Source organism: Geotrypetes seraphini, chromosome 12 (genome assembly GCF_902459505.1).
Source record: "Geotrypetes seraphini chromosome 12, aGeoSer1.1, whole genome shotgun sequence".
In the NCBI taxonomy this organism is placed as follows: domain Eukaryota; kingdom Metazoa; phylum Chordata; class Amphibia; order Gymnophiona; family Dermophiidae; genus Geotrypetes; species Geotrypetes seraphini.
In genome coordinates this window covers 56,477,670-56,488,519 of record NC_047095.1, presented here as the reverse complement: position 1 = coordinate 56,488,519, position 10,850 = coordinate 56,477,670, and the positions used below count along the sequence as shown (strand labels likewise).

Sequence of the window (10,850 nt, the reverse complement as noted above, 5' to 3'; positions counted from 1 at the left end):
GAGGCGTCCAATATCTGCATGCCAACACTCAGAACAATGCTCCCCCCACGCCTCTACCCTTTTGGCTGAGACAAGCCAAAGTACATTCAAACAATTCATCCTTTGCAAAGACAAGAACTTTGTGTAATTTAAAGTGCTTCTCTCAGGAAAACATGTCAGAGATATGGCATTTGTCCACAATGTTTCTAGAGGCTGGACCGTGCAAAGTCAACAAAACAGGCATAATAAATACAGAGGGCGTGCTGGCAACTCACTGGAAAGTAAAATGCCACGGAGCGATAAGAGGCCAGTCTTTCTTTAACCTGAAGCCTTACGCTGGTTAATGAACCTTCTGCCACAAAAGCTGGCGAATATCTTAAGTGGTAAGTAAGGTTGGAATATATTGCTGTGTAGCATTAAACTGTGCTCAAGTGCTTTAACCCAGCCTGAATGCATTTACTGTTAGAAGCGTGGAACAGTCTCCCAGAAGAGGTGACGGAGACAGAGACTGAGTCTGAATTCAAAAGGGCCTGGGATAGGCATGTGGGACCTCTCGGAGAGAGATAATGGTTACTGCGGATGGGCAGACTGGATGGGCCATTTGGCCTTTATCTGCCATCATGTTTCTATGGTCCAAAGAAAGGCTACTAAAATGGTGTGTGGTCTTCAATATAAGGCGTATGGGGACAAACTTAAAGATCTCAATCTGTATACTTTGGAGGAAAGGTGGGAGAGGGGAGATATGATAGAGATGTTTAAATACCTACGTCATGTAAATGCGCATGAGTTGAGTCTCTTTTATTTGAAAGGAAACTCTGGAATGAGAGGGCATAGGATGAAGGTAAGAGGTAGTCTGAGGAAATACTTTTTTACAGAAAGGGTGGTAGATGCGTGGAAGTCTCCCGGAAGAGGTGGTGGAAACAGAGACCGAGTCTGAACTCAAGAAAGCCTGGGATAGGCACGTGGGAATGGGATCTTTCGGAGAGAGAAAGAGATACTGGTTACTGTGGATGGGCAGACTAGATGAACCATTTGGCCTTGATCTGCCATCATGTTCCTATCTTTTCCTCTCCGCAGACTTCCCCACAAAACTTTTTGCTCCATCTTCTTTTGATTCGAAATGTCATCTCTTGAGTTTCGACAACACGCCTTCTGCTGTTTGTTTTGCCTTCACTATTTGGCAGCCGTTCCAGTAGTGCCAAGTTCCAATGGGGAAACTGATTTTTTTTTTTTCTGCATGGTGGTTTTCATGGGACCAAATTAGAGAGTGTCTGAGGTATTTGGGAGAGCCAGACGTGAGGGACGAGTGCTTCTAATACTGCTTCATTAAAGCTATTTGTTGAAAGGCGTTTGAATGCACGAGTAATTATTTAGAGCAGTGTCACACAAACTTTGTTGTGCCGCGGCACACTAAACGAAGTGGTTGAGGTTCATGGCATCCGGAGGTGCGCATATGGTGCTGTGATGACATCACGCGCATGCGCCAGGGCCCTCCAGACTGGCCCTGAGCTGCCAATGAGGGGGGTGCCGGCAGGGAAGAGGGCCGGAGAGAAGGAGAGACACAGGTGCTGGCTGATTGCCTACAGGACGTGCCTCTCGCCGGCACAGGTGCATCTCCTCCCCAGTGTGTCATGGCACACCTGAAATCGCAGGAGCCACACAGTTTGTAATACACTGCTTTAGAGATTGCACGCTACTGTGCTGTGAAAATATTGCCATGCAGGGAGAAGATGGGGCAGGTCACTGTGGCTAGCGATAAAGTCCTCTCCATGGTCCTCTTTGCTGTTCCCTCCAGCTGGCAAGGGAGTCAGTGAGCAGCACGTCTCACCTAACACCCCCCTCCTCCCGCTTTTATTAAGCTGCAATAGAGGTTTCTACCCCAGCCCGAAGCTCTAAATCAGTGTCCCGCAAACTTTTCCGGCCCACGGCCCACTAAATGCAGTGCCCCGGCCGGAAGGCACCCGGAAGTCAATGCATCAATGTCCGCGCATGGGCGGAGGACCATTTCGCCGTGAGCCCGCCGTTACAGGGATCCAGGAGGTGCAGGGAGATGAGGAGAGACGCCGGCCAGGAGGAGAGTCGTCCGCGCTGGCTGATTTCCTACAGGATGTGCCTCTCGCCGTGGAAGGCACGTCCTGTAGGCAGGCAGCCGGCGTGGACGACTCTCCTCCTCGCCAGTGTGTCGCGGCACATCAGAAATCTCAGGAGGCACACGGGTAGGCCGCGGCACACAGTTTGCGATACACTGCTCTAAATGCTCCAATGCTGCTCCGACGCTCATAGAATTCCTATGAGCGTCGGAGCATTTAGTTCCCCGGGCCGCGGTAGAAACTGCAAATAAAGGGGGTGGGGGCAAATGAAGTGAAACTGCTTCCTCCTTTGTCCACAGCCTCTAAAGTCGGAACAGTGTGGAGGCCGGTGGTGACCTCCTCCCCACAGCTCTGGTTTTAATTTTATTTAATTAAATCTAAAGTTGTCTGGATTCTGCTTTAGTCAAAATAAGTTCAAGGTGGATTACAATAAAACCACAGAGCACTCTAATTACTTTTCAAATACCCATAAGCAGTTCTTATTATGTTTTCCAGGAATTAACAATTTAATATCTGTGAAGCATCTTTCTTTATCTATCCAATATCAAATGGTAGAAATTTGGAATATCTTGCCTTTATCATTAACCCTCCCCTCCTTTTAGGACGCGGCGTTGGGCTTTATTATTGAGCGCCAGAGTTAATACTGCTGCGGTCGGCGATAAAAAAAAAAAAAAAAAAGGCCTAACGCGGCATCCTAAAAGGGGGCCTAAGATCTTGTAAACAACATTTGCAGTTTCGGAAAAATGTGAAAGTGTTTTTCTTTCATTAATTTGCTCTGTTGGATTATGATTCAAATTGATCGTCTGGGTTAGGCTTTGTTAGCTTTGATTGTCTTTTTCCTTTTTGATGTAATTCTCAGATATATTAATCTAGTCTCTTGTTTGTGGGCTCTCTCCTGAACTGTGAAGGAAGGGGCAGAATAGAAGACATTACATTAGAGATTTCTATTCCACCATTGCCGTGCGGTTCAAGGCGGATTACAAAAGAATTACAAAAAACGTATTACAAGAAGATATGTGGTCATTTCTAGAGGAGATAAAGAAGAGATGAGGTTGCTTTGGGGAATAGGGAAGGTATTGGGAAAGAGCTAGTGGTATTAAGTCGTTTGCAGGAATTTTTTGAAGAGTAGAGTCTTTACTTCTTTTCTGAATGTTTTGTAGTCTGGGGGTCATAATCAGTAGATTGGAGATTTGGTTGTCGAGTTTTGCTGCTTGTGTGGCTAGGAGGCCATCATACAGTTTTTTCCGTTTGACTTCTTTGATTGGAGGGTGCGTGAATGGAGGGTGGGTTTTCCTATGTCTAGTTGATGTAGTTTGGATGAGGCGGTTGTTCAGGTAGGTTGAGCTGTCACCGTTTATGGTTTTAAATAGTAGACAGTAGAATTTGAATAGAAGACCGGGTGTAACAAAATATAAAGTAACATACCAATACATATCAACACAAAATACACTGCTAACATTTTACATAAGCCTAAACCTGAAATTTAAGCTACATTATCCAATACCCCATAAAATTCTCTTAAGTAGCCTTGTACAGTATTTAAAACCCTCCTAAAATCTTTATATGAAAGCAAGCCCCGAAGCTCTAGGTCTTGTTTCAAAATAGATTTCATTTGGGTATCACATGATCTTAATTCTATCATTGAAGCGATTTTCACATGAATATTGTCTCTAGAATGCAGTTGTATATAAGGAAACATAGGGGCCTGTTTACAAAACCATGGCGGTGCTTCTCCTGGGGCAAATGCACCAAAGTCCATAGGAACTGAACGGGCCTCAGTGCATTTGCTACAAGAGAATCGCTACTGTGGCTTTGTAAAAGGGGCCCAGAGTAGCTCAAATATACTGGGAAATTCCATGAATTATTCTGAATAGAAACAGCAAAAGTACTTTAATCTGTGATTTGTCCAAATTGTTTGAGTTCAGGTAACATAGCTGCACAATTCAAAGCCATCAATTCTGTTTTGCTCTGGTTGAGTTTATACCCCAGAGATTTGTGAACATTCATTTATGGTTTTTAGCAAGTGTTGTATAGAATCTGAGGTCGTGTAAAGCAAAAAGTCGTCAGCATAAGCTGATAATTTGATCGTATGATCATCAAATTCAAATCCTTTAATCAATGGATTATTTCAGATTGCAATTAACAACGGCTCTAAGGCAATGTTGAAGAAACGTGGGGGATAACGGGCATCCTTGTCTAGTTCTTCTAGATCAGTGGTCTCAAACTCGCGGCCCGAGGACCACATGCGGCCCGCCAGGTACTATTTTGAGGCCTTCGGTATGTTTATCATAATCATAAAAGTAAATTAAAACAGTTTCTTGATCATATGTCTCTTTAGCTATAAATTCCAATATTATTATTAAGACTTAGTCAAAAGGAAAGATTTATAAACTATAAAGAGTTTTACCTCACGCAAAATTGTCATTTCTTTAATAAGACATTAACTATTTTTTTATGAGGCCCTCCAAGTACCTACAAATCCAAAATGTGGCCCTGCAAAGGGTTTGAGTTTGAGACCACTGCTCTAGATGGAAAAAGTGTGTTTGCGAGCGATAACCGTTAATAAAAAGTCAAGTGGAGGGCAGTTTGTAAAGCACTTTGATTTTGTTTATCCTACTTTCCGAAAAGCCAAACCAGTGGAGAGTGCCAAAAAAATAGGGCATTCCACCCTATTGAAGGCTTTTTCTGCATCTGAGCCTATTGGCAGTAGTTGTTGTGAGGCGGAGGAGGACTTACCAATGATATCTGCAAAAGTTCTAGTATTATTATGGGAATACCTGTCGTGCATGAATCCACTTTGATCAGGATTGATTATACTGGGGAGTATGTTTTGTAGCCTACTTGCAATGATTTTGGCATAAAGTTTGGCATCAGTATTTATTAAGATTTTGTATGATTTGAGGGTCTTTCCCTGGCTTGGGGATCACTATAATTGAAGCTTCAGTAAAGGTGCCCATAACTTCTAATGTGCTACACAATTGGTTAAAATATTGGAGTAAAATCGGGGCAAGTAAATTCTGAAAAGCCTTGTAAAATTCAATTGTGAGCCCATCCGGGCCTGGTGCTTTGTTGGGTGCCCTGAACTTCAAAGCAGTGAAAATTTCTTCCAAAGTGATATCACCTTCTATCAAGTCATTATCTTCCTTACGTAAGGTAGCATGCGGCAATTTGTCCAAGAAGAGGTAATGCGCATTCTCACCATTAGTCTCAGAGGAGTATAAAGATTCATAAAATGTTTTGAAAACCGACAATATGTCCTCGTGCTTTGTAAGGATATCAGCATTAGCAGCTTGGTTGGAAGAGATCAGTTTCCTATCCGCTTATGCTTTCAGATACGATGCCAAAAAATGACCACTTTTATTACTTTCTGCATAATTTGTTGAAGAACTCATGAAAACAGAGTTAGCTGCCGTTGTACTTAAGACTAAATTATATTGCAATCTAAGCTTTTGCAAGTCCATTAACTTAGGGCTCCTTTTACGAAGCCGCATTAGCGGCTTCAGCGCGCGTAACTTTTAATCACGCGCTAAATCCCCACGCTAGCCAAAAAACTACCGCCTGCTCATGAGGAGGCAGTAGCGGCTAGCGGTTTATCGCACGCTATTACACGCATTAAACCGCTAACCCGCCTTTGTAAAAGGAGCCCTAAGTTATGTTGGTAATATTTGCTTGGTGTTCTTCCAATTTTTTAGTTTGCTGGTCCAATTCTAGAAAGTTCAAGTTAGAATTTTTGTGTTTAGTGCGAGTAAAAGAGATAATCATTCCTCGGAAGTGCGCTTTAAATGTGTCCCAAAACCAGCGCCAATTAGTGTCAGTGGGTCTATTAAATTCTAGGAACTCCAGTATTGCCTTTTCCATATATTTTATGAGTTCCGGGTCTGAGATAAGCGAAGAATTAAGGGCTCCTTTTACTAAGCTGCTTTAGCGTTTTTAGCGCACGCTAAACCCATGCTACGCAGCTAGAACTAACGCCAGCTCAATGCTGGCATTAAGGGTTAGCGCACGTGGCAATTTAGCTTGCGCTATTCCGTACGTTAAAGCCCTAACGCGGCTTAGTAAAAGGAGCCCTAAATCTCCAGTTGGGAGGAGGAGTGGTTGATTGTTCATAGTGCATAGCCAGAGATCTTGTCGCATGGTCAGAAACCGATATTTCTTTAATATCTGCTGATTTAATCTTGCATAGTAGGTGGCTGCTGACTAGGAAGAAATCGATGTGTGAGTTAGAGAATGACACGGTGACAAAATTCATCACCGTTCCCGTCCCCGCGGATAACCGCGGGAAATAATCCCATGTCATTTTCTAGTGTCCTTCTACACCAGCATTCTTCAAAGCAAAGCTTGCGGGTCAGTGGTTGTGGCCATTCATACTCTGATTCTTCCCTCTTTCCTTAAAGAATGACATGAAGATGGTTTCCCGCGGTTATCCGCGGGGATGGGAACGGTGATGAATTTTGTCACCGTGTCATTCTCTAGTGTGAGTATGAGTTGTGGGGATTTGAATAGAATGTATATTTTTTTTTTCTTTAGGATGAAGAATCCTCCAGGGATCCGCTAACTTAAATTGTTCTATAATGTCAAGCAACCTAGACCATGCTTTAGTTTTCCGAAATTGATAACTTCCTAAAAGAAGTCTATAAGCCATTATTAAGATGGTTGTGTGGAAATCCACTGAATATTCCAAGCATACTAAGTCAAACAAAAAACAGGGGAAGAAGTATAACGCCAAAAATGTTAATAGTGGAAGCAAAGGAAGCTCGTTGTTAAACACAAGCTCCCAAAAATAGATATGCATGCAATATCACTTGCAATGTAATTTTTTTTAATTGGTAGGATAAAGCTCAGAGACATGGAGGGGTTGACACGGGGGACAAACCATCTATTAGTTAAGTGTTTTTTCACTTTTTACAACTCTATTTATATTTTGAAGTGTTCAAGTTTTCAAGTTTATTAAAAATTTGTTGCAATGATTAAATGATTCTTTTCCCTTGATTTACAGGTTCAATTACGAGGGGGGGGTAATTTTATTATTTTATTAATGTATATTGTATATTGTATTTGATTATATAATAGGAAGGGTTGGGGAGGGTGGGGGTTAATAGCATTTTATTTGTACTCTTGATGACTATTGATATATTTATGATCTATTTGTTATATTATATTGATGCACTTACTGCACATTTAAAAATGAATAAAGAATTAAAAAAAAATTTGTTGTACACGCAATGTCAAATATTTCAATGCGTATAACAATTTAAAAATGGGAGACAAAAATAAAACAATTTTATACATATAAACATACAGTATTTACGTACAAATAATTACCGATACAAAAGGAGAGGGGGATGAACTACAGTCTTTAAAGAAAAGAAAGAAACATTTAGGGAAAGAACATCTGGAGGGTAACAAAGAATAATCATGAAGGTAAAGGAGATAATGAAGATTTCAACCTATAAAGGTCTGATTGAAATTAGGTATTAGAGCATAAGCATTAATGATAAATGAATTATCCTATCTATGTCTCAAATGCGTCCTTATACAAGAAACTTTTTAAAGAGCTTTTGAATTTTTCTAGTGCGGATTCATCACGTAAGTTCAAGTTTTTTTTTATCAGCTACAAGTGTTCATTTGCACAATAATTTAAAAATGGAGGATCATGCAATGATTGGGTGGTGAGGTGGTTGGGGACTTGTCCCCCGTGTCAGCCCCTCCATGTCTCTGAGCTTTATCCTACCAATTAAAAAAATTACATTGTAAGTGGTATTCCAAGCATAAGCAGCATAAAATATGTCTTCCTTTTTGGGATCTTGCCAGGTGCTTGTGGCCTGGGTTCGCCACTGTTGGAAACAGGATACTGGGCAATGCTTATGTTGGTTTGTCTTTTTAAAATTGAAAATTTTTAAATTACAGTTTAAATGGCAATCCGTCTACTGACATATAAAAGAAGAAAAAAATAGCCAGAACCCTAGCATAACAAAAGAAAGAATCCCCCCCCCCCATTTATTCAAATTCCCATGTCATTGCAATAAAAGGAAATGGGGGAGATCAGTACATAGAATCATTAGCACTTTATAGGCCACTCAGAGCATTGCGATCTTAGGAGGGCCAGTGCAATTGTCCCTGACCGGTTTCTCAGCAGCGCACTATGAGCATACTAGGTCCTCCGCTATTTCTTTCATGAGAGTAGCGCTGTGGAATAAGTTGACTGGACCATTAAGAGCTCTTGTAGATTTTCAGAAGTTTAAGAAACTTCGGAAAATGACATTATTTGGGTTTTTTCCTGGGTTATGGATGTTTCTGTAGTGATACGCTGTTAAGTGATGTAAAATATGGCTGATATGAAGGAACTGTTGTTGTTGTTTGTATATTATGTGCTGTATATTTCTTATTTTTTTATATGATTGGGGTTTTTTGTAAAACTGCCTAGTTATAGGCGGCTAAGAAATTTTTTGAATAAATAAATTAGAAATAGAAGCGTATAACGAAAAAAAATAAGGGTAAATCAACCCCTATCCACTCAATCCCTGCATATAATATAATACCTAATATATCACACCTTTACTGAGATCTCTTCACTGGCTTCCTGTCTGCTGGAGGATCCAATTTAAGTGTGCAACTGTAATTTTCAAAATCCTATATGGTATTATTTCTCTTTTGGCCTCTGTTTCATTTAATTCACAAGAAATCTCTAATTCTAGGAGCTCTCAGAAATATAAACTTGGCTTTCCTACTGTTAAAAGAATAAAAACTATGGCCAATTTTTCTTTATTATTTTCTTTTTCATTCATAAAAGTTTGGAATGACCTTCCTTCTATAATTAGAGTTCTCTCTTATCTACCCACTTTCCGTAAAGCATTGCAGACATATTTATCCCAGAAATTTACTAATGATTTTTCTTTTTCAACTAATCAACCATAAAAGATAAAATTTTGGCTTAAAAGATATACCACCCTCTTTTATGAAACTGCGATAGCATTTTCTAGTGTGAGGAGCTGCGCTAAATGGCCCATGCTGCTCCCGACGCTCATAGGAACTCAGTGAGCGTCGGAAGCAGCGCGGGCCATTCAGCGCGGCTCCCAGCACTAGAAACTGCTATCGCAGTTTCGTAAAAGGAGGCCAGAGTTTCTATTAATGTTCTGTTAACCGAGCTGAGCCCTTTTGTTGGGATGAATCGGTATATAAAATCAAAGATTAGATTAGATTGGGTAGGGAACTCTGGTCCTCGAGAGCCATATTCCAGTCGGGTTTTCAGGATTTCCCCAATGAATATGCATGAGATCTATTTGCATGCACTGCTTTCAATGCATATTCATTGGGGAAATCCTGAAAACCCGACTGGAATACGGCTCTCGAGGACCGGAGTTCCCTACCCCTGGATTAGAACTTTACAAGTAGAATCACAAACAGGTACATTTCAACATGCGGGCAGTTATCCGAATCTACTACCCCCACCTCATGAAGTAGATGGAGCTTCAGTTGATTTGGAATCCTGAGACAAAATATAGTTCTCTAGTTGTTTTTTTAGAAAAAAGATCACGTCAAGAGACAGAGCTTTAGAAATTCTCTTCTGAACATTTTGAGTTCTCCGAGAAACATCAGGATAAATATATACTGGAGTGGAGAACCATGAAAAAGAGCCTATTGCTTACAAAAGAAATGAATTAACGTCTTATTCCCATCTTCGTTGTTTTGAAAAGACATCAACATGGTGCCTCTTAAGGTGGCCTCCTGAATAGATGTTTTTTAACGTAGTGGTTAAGTCTACCTCCAGCACCTCATCTCTCTCTCCCTAAAATTTCTAAACCTTATTATATTTCCACTTCTATTAAAATTATTTCGGGTGGAGAGATAGATGATTCGTGGATAAGACTTCCACCATACAGTAAACCCCCGCAAATTCGCAATTCGCGAATCGCGGACTCAGTAATTTGCGGTATTTTCTGACCGCCACTTCCTTGTACTATAGTCATGGTTACACCAACCAGGAGCTATCTAGCGTGTCAAAGCAGCTCCTGATTGGTGTAGCCTGACTTTAGTAACAGGAAGAGGCGGTCGGAGCATATTGCGAGTGATTTTCTGCACTCGCCAGCGCCCCAGCTGCCCTCTCCTGCCTTTTGACTGGCGAAAAACTGTATTTGCGATTTTTCAAAATTTACGGGGGTTCCTGGAACAGAACCCCCGCGAATTTCGAGAGAGTACTGTATATTGTTTCAGCATCTCATTAGAAGATATCACAGAATTATAAGAAAAATTTAAAAATTGCAAATTATTGGCCGTGCATGCATGTGACATCATTGCATTGCATCCGTGAATGCTCGGAGACCCTCCAGACACGGCCCCGAGCTCGAGGCTTTTCAAAACCCGTACAAACTGTCAGGTCTTGGAAAGCTGTCCAAGCACCCAGAAAGTCCTTTAAAAATAGGACCCGTCCAGGTTTTCCTGGACACCTGGTAACCCTAGGCTCTTCAGCTTGGAGATAGTGCAGTAAAGTTTTGCTTTAACCAAGGACTGGACTGAGAATCACCACTCAGTGTTACCGAAAAGAGCTTTTGCTGTCCTGGCAGAGCTAACTAGAAGGGAGGAACCTGGGTTGCCTGAGTGCTTACAAACAAAAGCTCCTGTGCTGTAGCCTCAGTAGGGGCAGAAAATCTCCTGGAGCAGGAGAAAGCCATTGAGCAAAGAAATAAAGAATTGTCTGATCAAATGCCACGCTCCCTGTCAGGTTTAAAAATGAATGTACGCACGGGTGCCGCGGGAGATTTATTTCAAAAGAAATGCTTGCAT

General features: G+C 41.3%; 1 protein-coding gene across 1 annotated transcript in view; it reads left to right on the top strand.

The window, feature by feature from the left end:
• Positions 1 to 231: 231 nt before the first annotated feature.
• The window catches only part of LOC117346933 (tctex1 domain-containing protein 1-like), a 34,950-nt gene continuing 24,331 nt past the window's right edge, over positions 232 to 10,850 (top strand). The window contains exon 1 of the mRNA XM_033917217.1: positions 232 to 362. Coding sequence (XP_033773108.1) covers positions 323 to 362 — 40 coding nt within the window. The 5' untranslated portion in view covers positions 232 to 322. The remainder of the gene's footprint in view (positions 363 to 10,850) is intronic.